Raw genomic sequence first — 21,925 nt, forward strand, 5'->3', positions numbered from 1 at the left:
AACGGCATTTCAAAGTATAACACTTGGGGCTGGATATTAAAATGCATGTATGATCATATTTTACTTTTATAATTAGTTTTCAAGTCATTTGCTTAGATCATTTTGACTGCAACCTGATATGAAATATATCCTTAATTCTTTTAATGGAACTTCTTTGCATTTGATATGGTTTTGATTTTGATCTTCAATAATGCCAATAATACTCAGAATAATTACTATAAAATGACTACTTGAAGAAACACTTAAAAGTCTAGAAAGATTAAGAAAAGCTTTTGGAAACCACTTTTGTTTAGAAAGTTTGATAACCAGGTGCCGAAAGAGCATTCTTCACTTTGGTTGGTAACTTATTATGAAATAATCTTTATAAATGGAAATGATTGGATTCAAAAAAAGCGTACTGCTGTTATGGTAGTATTCACCTCGGAAGTAAGGAAGAATGTCATTTTAATTTGCAAATATTCAAGATTCAATTTATTTATCATGTGTACATCAAAACATACAGTGAAATGTATCATTTGTGCTAACAACCAACACACCCGAGAGTGTGCTGGGGGCAGCCTGCAAGTGTTGCAGCATATTCTGGCACGACAATCCTTGGCAGAACAACACAGAACATAATAAGCAAGAAAACAACTGCAGGAAAAATCAAGTCCCAATTCCCCCTTCCACACTTCTCACATAATCAGCTGAGAATTGTTATGAATGAAAAATATCTTTTAATACTATGCATTAAACTTCTTTGAAGTTGTCGACGTATTGCATATAATCCCCAAGCCTAAGATTATTAACAAAGAAAATTGAAGTTATATCATTTATGTTTATCTACACTATGGGCACAGAGAAGGAGATAACAATATTACAAGATCATCAGCAAGACTCAGTAATCAACCATTACATCTGTGGTGAACCAAACTTGTCACCTTCCTGGAACATGTACAGAGCTAAATGGTGGTGACAGGATTTGAGAACAGATCAATGAACTCACTTCTAATGTACATCTGGTGAATAACCTGCTATCACTTGCTCAGACACAACAAATAGCCACTTGACTGAGATACAAGAAGCTCAAAGTTCAAAGTAAATTCATTATGGATGTACACATACGTCACCATATTATCTTGCAGGCATTCACCGTAAATACAAAGAAACACCAACCAATAGAATTAATGTAAAACCACACACAATGACAAATAACCAATATGCAAAAGAAAAGAAACTGTGTGAATGCAAAAAAAAAAGACAATTAAAAATTGAGAATACGAGTGTTAGTGTCCCTAAAAGTGAGGTTATGGTATCAGTTCAGTGTCGGGGTGAATGAAGTTATTCCCTCTGATTCAAGTGTCTGTTGGTTTAGGGTAATACCTGTTGTTGAACCTGATGGTGTAGGACTCGAGGCTCCTGTACGTCCTTCCTGATAGCAGCAGTGAGAAGAGAGCATGGCCTGGATGGTAGGGGTCCTTGAAGAGTTATGCTGCTTTCCTGCAAAAGCGCTCCTTGGAAACGTGCTCAGGGGTGGGGAGGGCTTTGTCTGTGATGGACTGGGTGGTATCCACTACTTTTTGTAGGTTTTACTGTTCAAAGGCATTGGTGTTCCCACACTGGGCTGTGATGCATAAAGTAAGTATACTCTCCACCGTGCATCTATATAAATTTATCAAAGGTAATGGGTATTTAGGGAAATTTGAAAATCAACGCAATAAAGGGGGAAGGAAATTAACACTTTAAAGATATTTGAAATGTTGTCCACCAACAATGGTTTTCACTTGCCTCTCATTAAAGAAAGCTGCTTTCATTAAGAAGCACTTCTTTTAGCTTTCTGATCATGAAATAATCTTACTACAACAGCTTCCAAAGATGTAAAAAAAAATAATTTTTTACTACTTGAAGCTCAATTCTGCTGGAGTTAATTTTATAATGAATTACATCGTAGTTACATTTGGACATCAGACTAACAGTCGACTAGTTGAATTGAATGCATGGAAACTTCCAGAGTGCAAACATTGAAATGACTTTGAGAGACATATGGGCTTATTTTGACAATGTCTTCTCTCAGTAACATTCCCATATATATATAAATCATTGTTGTGTACTAATGCAGTGCTGTGATTAGAATTATATTCCGACTAAATGGTGACAGGATGCAGAAGGACTAGGGCACAGATTAGAGATAAGAGGAGAAAGATTTAACAGGAACCTGAGGGGCAACTTTTTCAGCCAGAGTAAGCTACCAGAGGAAGTGACTGAGACAGGTACATTGGCAATATTGAAAAAGGCAGCTGGACAGGTACATGGAGAGGAAAGGTAGCGAAATATATTTTAAGGTGATTGAAGGAAAGTATAGCAGGGATGTCAGAAATAGATTTTTTTTACACAGAGTGGTAGGAGCATGCCAGGGGTGCTGTAGAGGCAGATGCATTAGGGACATTTAAGAGGCTCGTAGATAGGCACATAGATCAAAGAAAAAAAATAGAGTGCTATGGGGGAAGGGAAGAGTTAGATCAATCTTAGAATAGCTTAAAAGGCTGGCACAGTATCATGGGCCGAAGGGCCTGTACTGTGCCAATCCATGTTCTACGTAAAATATATTTGATCCAAACAGTTTCTAATACTATAGAAAAGTGAGGAAATCCCAAATTCCTTTGAAACAAAACAGTAATCAACACAAACAAGAGAAAATCTGCAGATGCTGTAATCAACACCAATCATTTCAATCATCTGTACGTTTGATTGATGGGTGTACTCCTACATGACTACCACCCATGCAGATGTGGCAAACCCGTCTTCCTTCTAAACATCTTGAGAGTGTTGTTTAACTGAAGCACATATTGGACAAACCACTAAGTGGCTGGTTCATCTGTTACATTCCTTTTCTGCACTGTACAGTCAAATCCACCTACATGCTTTTAAAACAAAAGTGGTCAGGAACAGCAGCCATGACTCAGCCATAATAAAGATGTGCCGTACAGAGTCACAGTACAAAGCCATCAGAGACACAATAATATAACATTATTCAGCGTGCAGTCATTTACAATGCATCAGCTTTAAAAGGTTGTTGCAGTAAACACGCTGCATCCTTGCATAGTACGGAAATACACCGCAGCAGGCAGGAAGGTTCTACAACTGGTAGTCAAAACTGCCCAAAGCTTCACAGTACCAGCCTACCCACCATCAAGGACATATATATATAGAAAGGTGCCGGAAAAAGGCCAGCAATATGATAAAGGATCCCACCCACCCTACTCAAGGACTGCTTGTCCCACTCCCATCTGGGACAAGGCTACATAGCATCCATGCCAGGACCACCAGACCCAAAGCAGTTACTTTCCCCAAGCAGTAAGGCTGATCAACACCTCAAGACACTAACCCACCCTCCCATGCCCCCCACCATCACTACGTAATCATTTGCTGCCAGGGTTGCCTGATACACAGACACTCCTCTGCCTAACATCACTTTATGTACAAACAGTTAATCTATGTATCGCACACTTAGCAATTCAGGAACAGCTTCTTCTCCTCTGCCATCCAATTTCCAAACAGCTATTGAACCCACACTGCCTCATATTTTTTGTATTATTTCTGTTTTTGCACTACTATTTTTAATTTAACTATTTAATATACACATATATACATACTGTAATTCATTTATTTTTTCTATATTTATCATGTATTGCATTGTTCTGCTGCCGCTAAGTGAACAAATTTGAATACACGTGCTGATGATACTAAACCTGATTCTGATTCTTCTGATTATATATTTATATATTTATAGCTTATATATTTATATTTATTGTGTATTTTATTATTGTGTTCTTCATCTTATTGTGTTGCATCAGAGTAGCAATTATTACATTCTCCTTTACACTTGTACTGGAAATGACAACCTTGAATCCTTGATCGATCCCACCATAAGTCTACCTTCCAACAGTTTAGGGAGTAAACAGTTAACAGCTCACATGTGTGGGCCAGATACTTCGAGTGAACATTGTTATATGCATTGTAATGAGTCACAGCATATAAAGACAATCGTCTTGAATTACTCTCACTTCATAACTTTCCACATTCTCATGCCTCATATAACTTTCAATTGATTCTTTTAAAATGGTAAGAATTGGCGTTCCTGGGGATCTGCATGATCCTCTGTACGCTGGCCTTTATTGTAAGAGGGTTTGAAGGAAGGCGCAGAGATGAATAACCCCGATTAAGTGGGGCCCTGCTGGAAGTGTGTCTTGAACATGGCGCACTGTTCTAGTCACTCTACTCGTCATGACTCTTCAAGACCCAGGCCTCACTATCTCCTTGTTTAACTGGATCCTTGGTTCCTCACTGTCAGACCCCAGTAGGTACTCATAGGCAACAGCATCTCCTCCTCAATCACTATCAGCACAGATGCACTGCAGGGCAGTGTGCTTAGACACACCTACCCCCACCCCGACTCTACTCACTTTCTACTTATGATTGTGAGGCTAAGTACAGCTCCAATGTGGTATTTAAGTTTGCTGATGATGCCACTGTTGTTGGCTGAATCGAAGGTGGTGAATGTTTTTTTCCCTTTTCAAGGTGGATAGTGTTCTGACAGTGCTCTTGTCCTACAGCTGCACTCAAACTGCAGTTCTTTATGGCAATGATTCCTACTCCCGGGCCTCTCCAAGGAGCTGTTTTTCGAGATCCCAAGGGCACGGGCCTAGAAAACGAGCACGTTTCATCCTTCCCTGTGAATGGTCGGATTCTATGCCGGTGTTGGTGACTGAAGTGTCGCGGGAGAAAACGGAATACTGCTGTCAGAGGTCTCTGTGCTCGGCAAATTGCTCTATCTCTCGTCGGTGGGGGAGAGTTTGCTGCCAGTTCTCGAATCAGGCTCCTCGCTAAAAAAGCATGTGGCCAACTTTAACTTCATAATCAGCGAGTTGTTTTGTTTTGTGTGTCTCCCTCTCGCTGGGTGGCTCCTCTCTGCCCCTTTATTAGGGAGAGGGAGAGGGAGAGGGTGACAGGGACAGGGGGAGAGGGAGAGGGAGAGGGTGACAGGGACAGGGGGAGAGAGGGAGAGGGAGGGAGAGCGGGGGAGAGAGAGAGAGGGGGGAGAGAGAGGGGGAGAGAGAGAGGGGGAGGAAGAGGGGGAGGGAGAGGGAGAAGGAGAGGGAGAGGGGGAGAGAGAGAGAGAGAGAGTGGAGAGAAAGAAAAAAAAAACCTGGGCCTCTGTACCTCCCTCTGTAATTGGATCCTCGACTTCCTAACCGGAAGACCACAGTCTGTGCAGATTAGTGATAACACATCCCCCTCGCTGACAATCAACACTGGTGCACCTCAGGAGTGTGTGCTTAGCCCACTGCTCTACTCTCTATATACATATGACTGTGTGGCTAAGCATAGCTTAAATATCATCTACAAATTTGCTGACAATACAACCATTGTTGGTAGAATCTCAGGTGGTGACGAGAGGGCGTACAGGAGTGAGATATGCCAACTAGTGGAGTGGTGTCGCAGCAACAACCTGGCACTCAACGTCAGTAAGACGAAAGAGCTGATTGTGGACTTCAGGAAGGGTCAGATGAAGGAACACGTACCAATCCTCATACAGGGATCAGAAGTGGAGAGAGTGAGCAGCTTCAAGTTCCTGGGTGTCAAGATCTCTGAGGATCTAACCCACTCCCAACACATTGATGTAGTCATAAAGAAGACAAGACAGTGGCTATACTTTATTAGGGGTTTGAAGAGATTTGGCATGTCAACAAAAACACTCAAAGACTTTTATAGTTGTACCGTGGAGAGCATTCTGACAGGCTGCATCACTGTCTGGTATGGAGGGGCTACTGCACAGAACCGAAAGAAGCTGCAGAAGGTTGTAAATCTAGTCAGCTCCATCTTGGATACTAGCCTACAAAGTACCCAGGACATCTTTAGGGAGAAGTGTCTCAGAAAGGCAACGTCCATTATTAAGGACCTCCAGCACCCAGGGCATGCCCTTTTCTCACTGTTACCATCAGGTAGGAGGTACAGAAGCCTGAAGGCACACACTCAGTGATTCAGGAACAGCTTCTTCCCCACTGACATCCGACTCCTGAATGGACTTTGAAGCTTTGGACACTATCTCATTTTTTAAATATACAGTATTTCTGGTTTTGCACATTTTAAAATAATTCATTCAATATACGTTATTGATTTACCTGTTTATTGATTATTATGTTTTATTTTAGTTATTATTTTTTTCTCTCTCTCTGCTAGATTATGTATTGCATTGAACTGTTGCTGCTAAGTTAACAAATTTCACGTCACATTCCGGTGATAATAAACCTGATTCTGATTCTGATGCTGAGATTATCATGTAAGTACCATCACAAAGAAGGCACGACTGCACCTCTACTTTCTTAGAAATTTCTGCAGATTCGGCATGTCAGAAAAACTTTGACAAACTTCTACAGATACACAATAGATAATATCCTAACTTGTTCCATAATAGCCTGGTATTGAAATGCCAATGCCCAGGAATGGAAAATGCTACAGAAAGTTGAGGATACAGACTGGTTCATCAGAGGCAAAACCCTCCCCATCATTGAGAGCATTTACATGGACCATTGCCACAAGAAAGCAGCATTCATCATCAAAGATCCCCACCATCCAGGCCATGCCCGCTTTTTGTTACTGCCATTGGGTAGGGGATACAGAAGCCTTAGGTCCCACACCACAGGTTCAGGAACAGTTATTACCCTAGAACCATCAGGCCCCTAAACTTCTGTGGATAACATCATTCATTACTAATTTGAACTGATTCTATGATGTACAGATCCATTTTCAAGGACCTTTTACAACTTGTTATCAGTGTTATTTTTATTTGTAGACAATGTCTTCTTTTCTACATTGGTTGCTTGGCGGACTTTGTCTGTTTCTGTGTATTGTTTTTTTCTTTGTAAATTCTATTGTATTAATTTTTCAAGTAAATGCCTGCAAGAAAATGAATCTCAAGTTAGTATATGGTGACTTTGATAATAAATTTACTTTGAGTTTTGAAGTGTCACCTGCACAGTTCAAAGGTTCACAAGATTGATTCCAGGATGATAGGTCTGTTGTTTGAGGAGAGGTTAAGCAAACTGGACCTCTGCCCTCTAAAGTGTAAAATAACTCACTCAGTAATACAGTATCCTTAAGGGGCTGGACAGGCTAGATGTGGAGTTGATATTTCCCCTAGCTGTGGTGTTTACATTAAATTAGGTTTCTACAGTGTGGAATGTATTTATCCAGTCTGGTAAGATACTGAGATACACTCTGCTTAAGTCCAGTCAGCAATCCAGCAGCCAAGATAATGAATGTTCACTGCAAGTATACCCTCCCTAAGCAGGGCCACTAGACCTGTACACAACATTCCAAATACAGTCTCTTGGGCCCTAGATAATTTGAGCAATGCATCTCCACTCTCACCCTGAAATCCTTTATTAAAGGCTAACACGCCGTTTGCCTTCCTAATTGCTTGCTGCATTGCACGTTAATTCTCTGTGATTCATGTGCACAAGGACACCCAGGTCTCTCTGAACACCAGTCATAAAGCCACTCTGCCTTTCTATTCCCACTAACTCAATTGCTACTGAGACATCAGTGACACAACGTTACATCTCGGATAATGAACAAATATGGAAAGAGAGTAAAAAACTGCATGAAAACAGAAATCTAAGTTAGGTATCCAATTTCCTGTTCTGAACATAACACGCACTAATCTTGTTCCTGCTGCCACTCGATGAAAGCAATGGCCACTAGCAATAGATCTCTATAAAAATCATACTCAATGGGCCAAATCATTTCACGTTTCTTGTCTAGGCACCCTTAAATCTGAGCAAGTAGTTCTTTTCCGGAGAGCAGGACACCAGACAGAAAGGGCATGGGAAGGGGCAGGGGACAGTAAACTTTGGCTATGACAGGGTGAAGATGATCCACTTCTCCTCCACATTTGCCATCAGAAATGATTATCACATTACTTAATTTTATATTTTCCTGCATATCAAGGCAAACAAAGTTCACTGTTCAAAGTAAACTTATTATCAAAGTACACATATGTAACCCTGAGATTCATTTTTTTGTGGGCATACTCAGTAAATCCAGGAAGCAATCAAATGAATGAAAGATTGCATCCAACAGGACTGACAAACAAACAGTATGAAAAAAAAGTAATAATAAATAATAAGTGATAATCATCGAGAACATGAGATGAAGAGTACTTGAAAATGAGTCCATAAGTTATGGGGAAAGTTCCATGTTGGGTTGAGTGAAGTTATCCACACTGGCCCAAGAGCCTAATGGCTGGTTGGTAATACCTGTTCTTGAACCTGGTGGTGTGAGCCCTGAGGTTCCTGTACCTTCTTCCTGATGGAAGCAGCAACAGGAGAGCATGACCTGGGTGGTGAATGTCCTTGATGATAGATACTGCTTTCCTGCGAGTGCCCCAAGGAGATGTGCACAATGGTGGGGAAGATTTTACCCTTAATGGACTGGGCCGTATCCACTACATTTTGTAGGATTTTCCATTCAAGGGCATTGGTTTTTCCATACCAGGCCATAAAGCAACCAGTCATCTAAAGAAGTTAGTCAAAGTTTCAGATGTCATGCCAAATCTTCACAAATTTCTAACAAAGTAGAGGCACTGCTATGCTTTCTTCGCAATTGCACTTATGTGCTGGATCCAGGAAAGATCCTGTGAGATGATAACACTGAGGAATTTAAAGTTGCTGACCCTCTCTACCTCTGATCCTCTGATCCTCTGATCCTCTGATCCTCTGATCCTCTGATGAGGACTGACTCTTGGATTTCCGGTTTCCTGCACCTGAAATCAATTATCAGCTCCTTGGTCTTACTGACATCGAGTGAGAGGTTGTTACTGTGGCATCACTCAGCCAGATTTTCAATCTCCCTCCTATATGCTGATTCATTCAAAGTTCAATGTGAACTTATTATCAAAGGACCTATATGCCAGCATATAATATGCTGGAATTCATTTTCTTCCAGGCATTCACAATAAACAAAGAAATACAATAGAATGAATGAAAAACTACACAGAAACAAAAACAGACAAGCAACCAGTGTGCGAAAGAAGACAAACTGCAAATACAACAATGATAATAATGGTGATGATAATAATAATAAATAGATAGATAGATAATACTGATAATATTGGTTGTAGAGTCCTTGAAAGTGAGTCCTTGGTTTGTGGAATCAGTTCAGTGCTGTGGTGAGTGAAGATGTCTACTCTGGTTCAGCGGCCTGATGTTTGAAGTGCAATAACTGTTCCTGAACCTGGCAGTGTGGGACCTGATGCTCTTGTACTTCCCTCCCGATGGCAGCAGTGAGAAGAAAGCATGACCTGGATGGTAGGCTTCCTTGATGATGGATGCTGCTTTCTTGCAGATGAAGAAAAAAGCGATTCCTGCACTGGGGAATCTGGGAAGAATCAGGGTCATAGACAGGAATGCTTTCAGTACAAAATTATCAGAAAACTTCAGATGACATTTGAGATTATTGGTTTAAAATGGCTAACTTCAAGGTTATGCACCCATTTAGCAAAGGTACACAGAGGCATGCATGGAAGTATAAATTTACAACGTAGAACAGGCCATTCAGCCCATGTCATTTGTTCCAAACCCGATGCCAACTTAATCTAAATCTGGTCTGAACAACAAATGAACCTCTTGACCATGTCTGCATACTTTTACGTATTGAGTTGTTGCCAGATGATTAGCTGATTGGATATTCGCATTGTGAGGAGGTGTCCAAGTGTACCTTATAAATTGGCCACTGCATGTATATTCCCTTTGTCTCTTGAATGCTATAATGTCACATAGAGGAAGGAACGGCAAGGTTTATAAACAAATAGCAAAATTATCCAATTATACTATCAACTCTTCTACAAAAATCAAATTACCTGCAGGTCTGGACGCAGCTACAGTAATTGGTGATCTGCGGTTTTGGTCAGCAGACAATTGGAATGATGAAGTCAATTAAATACATTGTCTATACATGCCCTCCAGAGGTTATTATGGCTGCTATATCAGAACCCATCAATTGCAAAATAAGAAGAACGGATGCTGCCTCCTTATCTCTTCATCCGCGGCGGCAACCAAAATATTAGTGAGGTAATCATGAGGTAAATTATGTCAATGAAATGACAAATGCAGGCTTTGCAACACAAAAAAATGGAGAGGAATAATTACAGGCCCGGAATATAATTGAGCAATTTGATGGTCCTGTACTTGAGCTGTCGTTTTGATGTGAAGTGCTGTCATACCCTGTAACACTACTGGAATCAGACAGGCCTCGTCCACTTTGATCTGTGCTTAGGCAAATGAAATGAGGTCAAAATCTGGTCATTAAAAACTCCCTCGTGTGATTAAAGTTTTCAACTTCACAGGAGATTTTTTTTTAATCAGTCGTCATGAAGCATAAATTGTCAACACATAAAGAGGCCTAATAATAAACAGGAGGCATCAAGCTGAAAAGGTGGTCTAAAGAGATAAAGGTGTTAACCCTGTTTCCTTAATGCTAGGCCTAATTCAACAAAAGGCCAATTCAGTTAAGGAGACACTAAATAAACACACATACAGGCCTCCCCCGGTTACCAATGCCTAACTTATGAACACCTTTAATATATGAAAGAGCTCATGTAATATCATTAAATTCAAAAGCCCCACATTTACTCTATAAACAGCAGGTCTAATTTTCTCTCTCTCACTCTCTCCACTTTTAAAAATCCTTTCTTTTTGCCAGTTGTAGGTGTTTTTGATGCCATTCATCACCATACTGTGAAGGTGCAGTTACCATATAGAGTGATATTTGTGGTATTTTCTACCTCACGGACAAAGTCAAATTACGTACGAGTAAAAAAATGAAAAGCTGGTCAGTGATGTAGCAGGCTTTGAGGAGAGTGGTCCCGGACTTGAATTCAGCTGGCTCCTTGCACACTTTCCATCTGCGCTGGGTTGAGCATTGAGCTAGCAACTCAACCTCGTGAAAAACAGACAAAATCCTAAAGAAATGGCAAGGTTGCCACCTGATGTGCCACAAGGTACGGAAAGGAACAATAAAAAATAACTGTCTGCTACCCAGAAGCTGGTATGTATTACTTGATAAAATATGTTTGTATATGCACTTTGAATGTGGGAATCACAGGTTAACAGAAGCATAAATAACATCTGCAGCAAGAAAAATAGCAATTCTCTTTCTTGGTTCTTTCATGCTCATATGTAGTACTGAATAAAGATTACATTGTTTGATCACATGACTGATACTTTACCAGATCTTTGGGTTTCACCACTTTCATGAAGGCACCACGAGTGCTTGCCTCTTGCTGTTCTTTTTTCGTAACCTTTCTGGCATCCAGGAACTTCAGGTTTGGTAATTTATGAAGAACAAAGTACCTGGAAAGAGAAATATGAGAAAGATCCTGGTGAATAATAATCTCGCCATTCGCTGGAACCAGTCCAATGTGGAGGTGCAAAGGAAACAGAGGAAGCAAGTCCACATTGTACTCTATAAAAACCAGAAAATAATCAAAACGTATAAAATTGAATTTGCAAAGAAACTTTTTGTTTCAAGCCTCCTTAAGATATTATAAGGAGCCTACACTGAATTATTGTCTTTCCCAACATCCAGATGTACCAAAGGAGGTTATTAGCAGTCAAGAGTTTTTGAAGAATAGAAATTCAATAATGCAGAAACACTTTGACTAAACACAGCAATAACCCAAAGCATTACAAAAAGATCAAATAATGGTTTCGATTAGGGGGAGAAAAACATTAGCTAGAACAATGGAAATTTGTGAATTCTCCAAATAGCACCGCATGGTAATTACAACACCCTGGGTTATTGGGAGGATCAGTTTATGGACAGATCAGCCATGATCTTATTGAATGGCAGGGCAGGCTCGATGGGCCGGATGGCCTACTCCTGCTCCTATTTCTTTTTTCTTATGTTCTTATGACAAGGAGAAATATAGGATGGCATGGTAGCGAAGTGGTTAGCAAAATCTCTTTACAGTCACATCTATCACTCTTCGGGGTTTGATTCCTGCCACCGTCTACAAAGAGTTTGTATGCTTCTCTGCGCCCATGTGGGTTTCCTCCCACATTGCAAAGATGTATTGTTAGGGTTGGTGAGCTTTGGGCCTGTTGGTGCCGGAAGCATAGTAACACTTGCAGGCTGCCCCCAGGATATCTCAGATCGTGTTAGTCACTGGCGCAAACAACACAATTCATTATATGTTTCGATGTATACATGACAAGTAAAGCTTATATATAAAACAAAATTTCCCAACCTCTCCTAATAGCTAAAATCCCTAATCTATATTATTACAGAAAGATACCAGCAGTTCAGATGACCGAATCTAATTCTGATGAAAGTCTGGCTGAAAGGAGAATTTTATTGCAATATTCCCCTGAACTTGTTCCTGACATTAAGTCACCAAAGGTTGCTGAAAAGTCAGAGCAAGGGTGAAAGGGTATCTCAAACATGAAAGGACATGGAACATAACTGTCTCTCTTGAAATTGATAACACAAGAACAAGAAGAGGATTTAGAACAGCTATATTGTAACCAGAGAAATTGGACAGAGAGAATTATAAAGAAGCTTGGAAGCAGGCCAGTCAGCCCAACGAGCCCTCAAGTACCTATTACAGCCCAGTCCACCACAGGCAAAGGCTTCCCCACCATTGAGCGCACCCACGTAGAGCACTGCCCCAAGAAAGCAGCATCTATCATCAAAAAGAAAAGCCACCATCAAGGGTATCCTTTCTTCCCATTACTACCATTGGGAAGGAGGTGTAGTAGTCTCAGGTGCCACACCATGAGATTCAGGAACAGTTATTATCCTACAACCATCTGGCTCCTGAACTGACGTGCATAACTTCACTTACTTCAGCACTGAAATGATTGCACAATCTATGGACTGTCTTTCAAAGACTTTACAACTCATGTTACTGGTAATTGCTTTCTATTTGCACAATTTGTCTTCTTTTACACATTGGTTATTTGTCAGTCTTTGTTTATCTATATTTTTCATAAATTCTATGTATTTCTTTATTTTCCTGCAAATGCCTGCAAGAAAATGAATCTCAAAGTAGCATATGACAACATACATTCAGTGACAACATTATTAAGTACACTTGTACATCGCTCGTTAATGCAAAAAAACTGAACAGCCAATCAAGTGACAGCAATGACAGCAACTGAATACGTAAAGACATGGTCATGAAGTTCACTTGTTGCTTAGGCCAAATATCAGAATGGGGAAGAAATGTGACCTGAGTAGCTTTGACCATGGAGTGATTGTTGGTGCCAGAAGGGGTGGTTTGAGTATCTCCGAAATTACTGATCTCCTGGGATTTTCACACACAACAGCCTCTTGAGTTTACAGAGAATGGTCTGAAAACAAAAAACATCCAGTGAGCATCAGCTCTGTGGGAAAAAAAACATCTCGTTAATGAGAGAGGTCAGAGGAGAATGGCCAGACTGTTTCAAGCTGACGGGAAGGTGACCGTGCAATACAACAGTGGTGTGCACAAGAGCATCTCTGTATGCACGACATGTTGATCCTTGAAGTGGATGAGCTACAGCAGCAAAAGATTCAGCAATGCAGGGGGTACCTAATAAAGTGGCCATTGAGTATATATGAACTATGATAATAAACATACTCTGACTTTGACTTATATGAAGCCTATTATACTCTCCACATATTCCCATCAACTTCCCCCGATTCAACCACCTATTCACCCACACAGGACTGATTGCGGAAGCCATCTAATCCTCTTTGGGATATTGGAGGAAGCTGGTGAACCTGGAGAAAACCAACTGTTGAAACACTGCAAAGTCAGCACCCAGTATCAGAATTGAACCGAAGTTACTGAGGCCGTGAGGCAGCCATCTCCACTACTGCACCATAGTAATATATTTTTCTTCAAATTTAGCATTATATATACCTGCAGTGCATAGGCAATAGCAAAATGAGACTCATCCCATTATAGAAATGACTAGGCAGTAATTAATACTTTGCGTGGTGAAAAGGGACCAGTGACTCTGATATAAAATATTGATATTCTATGATGAAATTAGATCATACATTACTCACAAGTAAATCAACTTCCCTTGGTGGAGACAGCAAGACTCTGTCTTTGAAATAAGTGGCACGGCGGTATTTCTTGGAGAGAAACTTGTAGATTTCTATGTCTCATCTCACCTTAAGTGCTGTAGCAATTGCACATAAATATTGGTGACTGCCATTAGCCTCACTAAGATCTTGACAGCAAATTATGGCCCTTTGCATTTGGTGCAGTCACTCACACTATGCCAAAGCCATCGATCTTCAACTACCATTTAGATATAATGGATGTCTTTTTTAAGGAAACACAAGGAAAATTGTTTTCCCCTAAAAAAGGAGTAAATGCACTCAATGGATTTCCGGAACCCTTCACTTAAATTATAAGGGAATGAAAGTTGGGATTCATATAAAATAATGGGATGGGGAGAAATCTGTTATCTGGAGCTCGACATTTCAGTGACTCTCATTACTCAATATCTTTTATTTCCCAAGGAATGCCTCTTATTTGTTTTATTTAGAGATACAGCACAAAACAGGCCCTTCTGCCCTAATAAGACAGGCCACCCAGCAACCCACCTATTCAACACTAGCAAATTACAGGATGATCTAGAGTGCCCAATTAACCTATTAACCAACACGTCTTCGGACTGTGGGAGGAAACCAGAGCACCAGGAGGAAACATCTGTGGTCATGGGGAGAACATACAAGTTCCTTACAGATGGTGCCGGAATTGAACGCTGAGCTCTAGTACCCCGAAGTATAATAGCATTGTTCCAACCGCTACACTACTGCAGAGCACTATCATATCAACGAGGATTGTGCTGGGTAGCTCACAAGGGTCACCACGTTTCTGGTGCAAGCATAGCATGCCCACAGCTTACTAACCTTAACCTGTACATCTGTGGAGTCTGGGAGGAAACTGGAATGTGGGAAGAAAACCCAAGTGGTCACGGGGAAAATGTATAAGCTCCCTACAGAGGGAGGTGAGAACTGAACTCTAATATTACAGCTGACCACTATGCTATCAGGCCACCGTTTCATTGGGGGAATAAACAGTCTTTTAATCCTTCATGTCATTTGCTGTCTTATTTGGACAAATGCTGGCTGCTAATAGACAATGCAAAGTCTAGCTGGCTATAATGACTCATCATCACAGTGTCTGGAAGTTTGCATTTCTGCCACTTCTTAATGAATGAATTAGGACACAAAAGCTAAAGTAGTGAAGACGATGAGAAGGGAAAAAGAGGACATGGGGAGGACGTTTCTTGTAGTGGGGGAGTCTCGGATCAGTGGGCACAGCCTCAGAATACAAGGACGTCCCTTCAGAACAGAGATGAGGAGGAATTTCTTTAGCCAGTGGACGGAGAATCTGTAGAACTCAATGCCACAGACATCTGTGGATCTAAGTCATTGGGCATATTTAAAGCGGAGGTTGATAGGTTCTTGATTAGTAAGAGTGACAAAGATTATGGGGGGAAGGGTGGAGAATGTGGTTGAGAGGGATAATGATGGAATGGCAGAGCAGACTCTATGGACTGATTGGCCTAATTCTGCTCCTATGTCTTATGGTTTTTATGATGCTATCATGAGCTACCTTTGTTAGACCCATCTGATGTATCCCATTGCTAAATGTAGGTGTGGCATTTTGCTGGTTTATCATAATGAAAGCCTTGTCTGGATTCTTGAATTCAACACCTTCAAAGAGCTTCTCCCAGACAGCTTCTGGGTGAGACTCAATGGGCTTCAAAAGGCATCACAGCCTGCTCACACAAAAAAACTCATTTCACTGCATGTTGAATCAAAAGATGACACCTCAAAAAGGCGGCATCTGTCATTAAGGACCTCCATCACCCAGAACATGCCACCTTCCATCAAGGAGGAAGTACAAGAGCCTGAAGACACAGATTCAACATTTTAGGAATAGTTTCTTCCCCACTGCCATCAGATTCCTGATTGGGTATATTTGAGGTGGAGGTTGATAGATTCTTGACTGGCAAGGGCATCAAAGGTTAGGGGAAGAAGGCAGGAGAATGCATCTGAGGGTAGTCAATCAACCATGATGAAATGGCACAGCAGACTCAATGAGCCAAATAGCCTACTTCTCGTCGTGGCTATCCCTCGAGGTCGAGGATGATGGTCTTCGTTCTGTTGATCTACTTATGGGCTCTCAAGTGGCTTATGAGTCCAGTCTTGGCTTTCGCAGTTCTTCCGCATTCAGGACAGGTAGCTCCAGATGGCAGATCGGGCTTTGGTTGTTGCTGCCTCTCTTTCCATTCTCTTCTCTTTTCTTCTAATTCTACACATCTGTTGGCTTCGAAAGTTGCTGTTCCTTCTCGGATGATGGCTTGCCGGAGTTTCCTGTCCTTGGCATTGATTTCCCAATTGTTGATGTCGATGTTACATTTCTTCATGTTGGCTTTTAAGATGTCTTTGAATCTCTTCTGTTGTCCGCTTCTTTTATGTTTACCTTCTTTAAACTTGGAGTAGAAGATTTGTTTCGGCAGACATTTGTCTTTCATCCGAACAACATGATCGCTCCATCTTAGTTGGTTTTTGATGACATAGGCTTATTTGAAGTGGAAGTTGATAGATTCTTGATTGGCAAGGGCATCAAAGGTTAGGGGGAGAAGGCAGGAGAATGCATCTAAGGATAGTCAATCAACCATGATAAAATGACACAGCAGACTCAATGAGCCAAATGGCCTACTTTTACTCCTGTGTTTTATGGTCTAATCCTGTGTCTCTGTTCTAAACATTCACAAAAAGTAAATGTGTGAAGTTCTCAGATCAGGAAACACCTGCAGACAGAGGGAATAGTAGTGTCAATGTTTCAGGTCAATAACTTCTTCTCAGGATGTAATGATAGCCCAAACCATTAACTCTGCTTCTCTCTCCACTGATGCTGAGCTTTTCCGGCATTTTTTCCTGTTGCACTTGTTGTCACGGTTATGTCACAAATTAATATCAGGCAAACTGTCAATAAACCTTAGGTATTGTACTTGTTCACTGTCTTGAGTAAAATGCTTAGATAAAACTAAAGCCATCGTTGCCATGTTACAATGAGCTGTGAATAAAATTCCCATCTCTGGAAAGGTGATGGTTTGCAAAGACATTATTTTGAGAGATAATTAGGCCTTTCTGTCAAGACAGTCATTTCTATTTGGATGGGTGTGTTGCCACATACCTCTCCGCAGTTTAATTTTGTACTTTATGTGAGGAACCCTTCTGAAGCAGTTGTCTGCTGTTGGCAGAATGCCAGACATTGAGACAACGATCTTGAAGAAATTCTGCTGATTCAAGCTGATGAGTGCATTTTCTTCTAAAACTCAGCAGTCCTCTCCAGAGCTTTGACCTATACAGGTTGTGTAAGAGGGGAGAGTGTGGGGGCTGGGGGAGGGGGGTGATTATCACTTTTGTGTTGACAGCACTGTCCAGCTGCTGTTTCAAAAACTTAACAAAAAAAATCTAAACGGTAGAATAGCATTTCATAAACTTCACAGAACCTTGAGCCAAGAAATGGGTCTCTGAAAACATTCGTGACTAGAAGTTTGGTTAAAACAGTTGGTTTTAATAAAGATTATAAAAAAGATATCTTCCCTCATTAATAATAGTACCTCATAATTGGCAGCTCTAATTTCTACAAACACTATGAGTTAGAAACCTAATAATGCACACTCAAAACATGGCCTTTCTGACAAAGATTTTGGTGATTTGTTCCACATCTCATTCCATGGTTCAGTCACCTTTGCCTGATTTCACTCTTTCAAATGATCTTGGGAAGCTCGACCCTGACTAAAATGCTACACTCATAGAAACCGGACTTTGGAGATGCCAAAAGAAAACAAGTCTAAGAGCAGGCAAGCACTGATACTTAAAGAGAACAGAGAGATACTCACAAAATGACACTCATTTGCCTTTGATATCAAAAGACTTGGGTGATCTGGTTCCCTCCAAATCCAGGGGCACCTTATGGATACACCAATTCTTTTACCAAGGACTGTTGTAATGAAAGGATCGAGTTTACCCAGTGACATATTCTGGAGCAGAATACCAGAGATAGAGGTAATTCAAAATAGATATCGAGGTGTTGGAATTCCTAGCAGCTCAATGCCGCTGGGCATTTGGAGCATTTACTGTACAAACTAATTTCAAAGGGATGATATGGAAGATCCTTCTGGTCTGAGTGAAGTGACAGAACAATGAGAAGAAGACTTCCAGCATTCTTGCTTCTCACCTAAATAGTAACCATCACCAAAACTAAAAGCACGTGCTTCCATTTTTTAAAATGATATTGTCTTGGCCAGAGGAAATACTCCCCATACACGTTGAACACAGTGGCCCAAAATGATGCTCGCTCTTACTGGTGTTTCCAAACGGAACTGCCCACATTCAGTGGCTTGCAGGTAAACATGACCTGGACTTGTGTAGTTTAGCGCAAGGAGAGTTACAGTTCCAATCCAGCTGTGATCTTGCACCATCCAGACCACTTAGAGCATTCTTCCATTGGAATGGGAATGCCCAATAGGAAAGGAGGAAGAAAAAACCATGTTCAATTACTTATTTTTCCATTCTGTATTAGTTTAATGTCTTCGACATGTTATTATGATTTTAATGCACTTTTAAAATTTTCTTTTTTTTAAATGTCTCCGAATATCAGGGGCTTCCTAACTTTGAAAGAAGATGATTAAGACGCATAGCATCCTCAGACAGTTGGTAGATAGGAGTCAAAATATGCTTCTCCATAGAAGACAAAGGGTCGTGGTGGAGGTCTTTTACTAGGGGTATCCTGCAGGGATCAGTGCTGTGATTTAAATGGTTTGGATGAAAATGTAGATGAAATGTTCAGCACATTTGTAGATGCACAGAAATTGGCAGAGCTGTGGATTATGAAGAGATTTGTCAAAGGACACAGCCAGAAAGTGATCAGTTGGAAATTGAGTTGGAAGAGTTTAAACTGATGTGTTCAAAGTGATGTATTGCGCTTTGGAAGGTCAAATGTAAAGAGAAAGCACACAGTAAATGGCAGGGCCATTTAGGAGCACTGATGTATAGAGGGATCTTGTGGTGCAAGTCCATAGCTCTCTGAAAGTGGCAAGTAGTAGTAAAGAAGGTTTATGGCAGGTTTGCCTTCATTGGTTGGGGTATTGAACTTAGAAGTCTGGAAGCCACATTGCAGCTGTATAAAGCTTTGGTTAGGTCAAATTCAAAGGATTCAAAGTACATTTGTTATCAAAGTATGTATGCAGTATAGACTCATCTTCTCCACGGACAGCCACAAAACAAAGAAAATCATTGGACCCATTCAAAGAAAAACATCAACTAAACCCCCGTGCAAAAACACAAATTGTGCAAACAGCAACAAGTACATTAAACCCTCTCGAGCAAAAAATCAAAACACGCAAACAGCAACGAGAAAGAATGAGCGAAAACACAGAAAATAAAACAAAAATCAAGAGTCCATACTCAGTTCAGCTCAGTGTTCATCAGTCCAATCCACAAACCACAGACCCAGAACTTCAGTACCATCCTCCAACAGCATCAAAAGAGAAAGAGAGACCATTCCGACGCAGAACCCTTCCCTTGGGAGCAGCCCAAAATTTGGAGTATTGTGAAGATACATGGAATTCCAGAGATTGCAATCTGTTCCATCGAACAAAATGCTGGAGGTTTCAGCTGGTCAGGCTGTATCCGCAGAGGAAAATAGACAGTCAATGTTTTGGGATAAGACCCTTCATATGGACTCTACCTTTCGTAGTATCCAGACCATGTCATCTTCTCACATCCACCTTCAAGGTGAGGTTCAGAAGCCTAAAGTCCCACACCTCCACGTTCAAGAACAGCTACTTTCCTTCAGCCATTCGTTTCTTAAACCAACTGGCACCACTCTAATGATTACCTCCGTATGACAACAGTGTGACCACTTTGCATTTCAATAGATCTGTTTGTTGTGGGAATTATGGTATGTCTTGTCTAATTTAGTACAATTTATGTTTAATTGGTTTTTCTGTGAATGTTGTATCCCTAACGCTATGTGCCTGAGATGTTGCTGCAAGCAAACTTATCATTGCACCTGTGCATACATGCATTTATGCATATGACAATAAAGTCGACTTTGACTTTCCCATGGTAAATACTGTATATTGCTTTGTGGAGTACTGAGCAATAAATGCTGAAAGTGAAACCACACATTACATGAAAGAACTAAATTGAGTCAACAGGCTCTGAGTTTTGACTTTTCATCAAGGATTAATTACAGTATGAGGTAGTTAAGGGAGTGTTATTATTGCTCTCCACTTCAGTTAAAAATCTGGCAAAATTGCTGCAGCTTCTATCCAATGGTAGCTGGTGAGAGTGTTTATTATCTCTCTTTTTCCCATAAAGAAATAGCAAGTCCACATTCAAATACTTCATTACCTCTGGAAGACATAATGGAAGAAAAGAGAGGGGTGAATAATTTTGAAAGGTAATAAAGATGATGTTAAGGATGAATATCTTAGAAGGAAATTATTAATATTTTCATTGTTCATAATGCCATGGTGTCATGGACAAAATCTCATACCTATCTCCTTTCACATATCCCTATCCTCCCACCCCAGCAACCATTCAAATCCCAATAATTATTATTTTTGGTACAAAGATTGTGGGCCAAATGGCCTCCTCTGTACCTTAAAGCTCTAAGATTCTATTAAAGAGGATATTAGATAAACAGAGTCAATACTGCATGGGAAAGCAAACAAAAAATAAACCTCAGTTTACATTAGCACACAGCTTGCCACTGCATTGTCACACGAAACAGTACTTGATAAATCATTCTCGTATTCAATTGCTTTAAGTTTCATGGGAGAAAGAAAACTTAAATTAATTGGGATTAAACCAATGAAAATGTGGCATTTTATTAAATACACTTATCTCAAACATTCATGGGCTGAACTCTCCCCGGATGACAGAGCAAGAGATTTGAATAAAGTGCCATCTTATAAGACAAACTTTCCTTAGCAACAACAAGTACCAATAAACAAATTCAGGAAGTATCTGTTTACAACAATTCCCAACCTTAATTATGTAACAGCACTTCACGTATTCCATCATACAAAATAACTGCTCTTAAAAAAATAGCATATCCTCCCAATTTACTGTGAGCAATGCCAGAGGAGATGGGCTAATTTTAAATAAATATAGAATTAATTAAATGCTCCATTAGTTTTCCTTCCAACAAAAATTGTCAGCATCATATACAAAATAAGTAGCAGCCATGAAGGCAATAATATATTTCATCTTTATTGCTACGGCTCCAAGGTAAATCAATTTGAGTTAAGCATTTGGAACTAATTTGAATCCCAATATTTTTTCAGTCTTAACAGCACCAGGCAAACCATGTTCTCAGCAGCAATCTGAATCTACCCACCCATATTGTGATATTTTTGGTCAAAGTACAAGTAAACACTAAAAAATTCTAATTTTGAGCTCACTTCTAAATAAAAAATTTAGTAAAGAATAATCTTCTGATAATATAGTACTTCTAACACAAGGGGAGAAAAACCTAGCAAAGTGCCAGAGAAATACAAGAGAAGGGTTCCAAATCTACGATGGAGGAAAGCAAAAGTCAACTAAGCTTAGGGAAAGAATTTCAAGTTGCAGGGGATCAATATTTTTAGTCGTAGTTATCAGAGGTATGAAAGGCGGATCATGAATACATCAATAAAGCAAGAGAATGGTGAGGCTTTCACAAGATATTTGATACAGACAGTGCCTAATGTAATAAGGTCTTGAAGAATGAGGGTGAGTTATCTGGACCCGTGCAAGATGGTAGCTATTGGAAAAGGAGATCTATAGAATTTGAATAATGATAGGAAATTTATCT

The 21,925-nt window shown here is 40.3% G+C and overlaps 1 protein-coding gene across 2 annotated transcripts in view; it reads right to left on the bottom strand.

Moving 5' to 3' along the window:
* Positions 1–21,925, bottom strand: part of lrmda (leucine rich melanocyte differentiation associated) — a 1,142,867-nt gene that overhangs the window by 375,493 nt on the left and 745,449 nt on the right. For both annotated transcript variants that reach the window (XM_063070164.1, XM_063070163.1), the window contains one exon: positions 11,267–11,390. In XM_063070164.1, coding sequence (XP_062926234.1) covers positions 11,267–11,390 — 124 coding nt within the window. The remainder of the gene's footprint in view (positions 1–11,266; positions 11,391–21,925) is intronic.

This window comes from Mobula hypostoma, chromosome 18, assembly GCF_963921235.1.
Source record: "Mobula hypostoma chromosome 18, sMobHyp1.1, whole genome shotgun sequence".
Lineage (NCBI taxonomy): Eukaryota > Metazoa > Chordata > Chondrichthyes > Myliobatiformes > Myliobatidae > Mobula > Mobula hypostoma.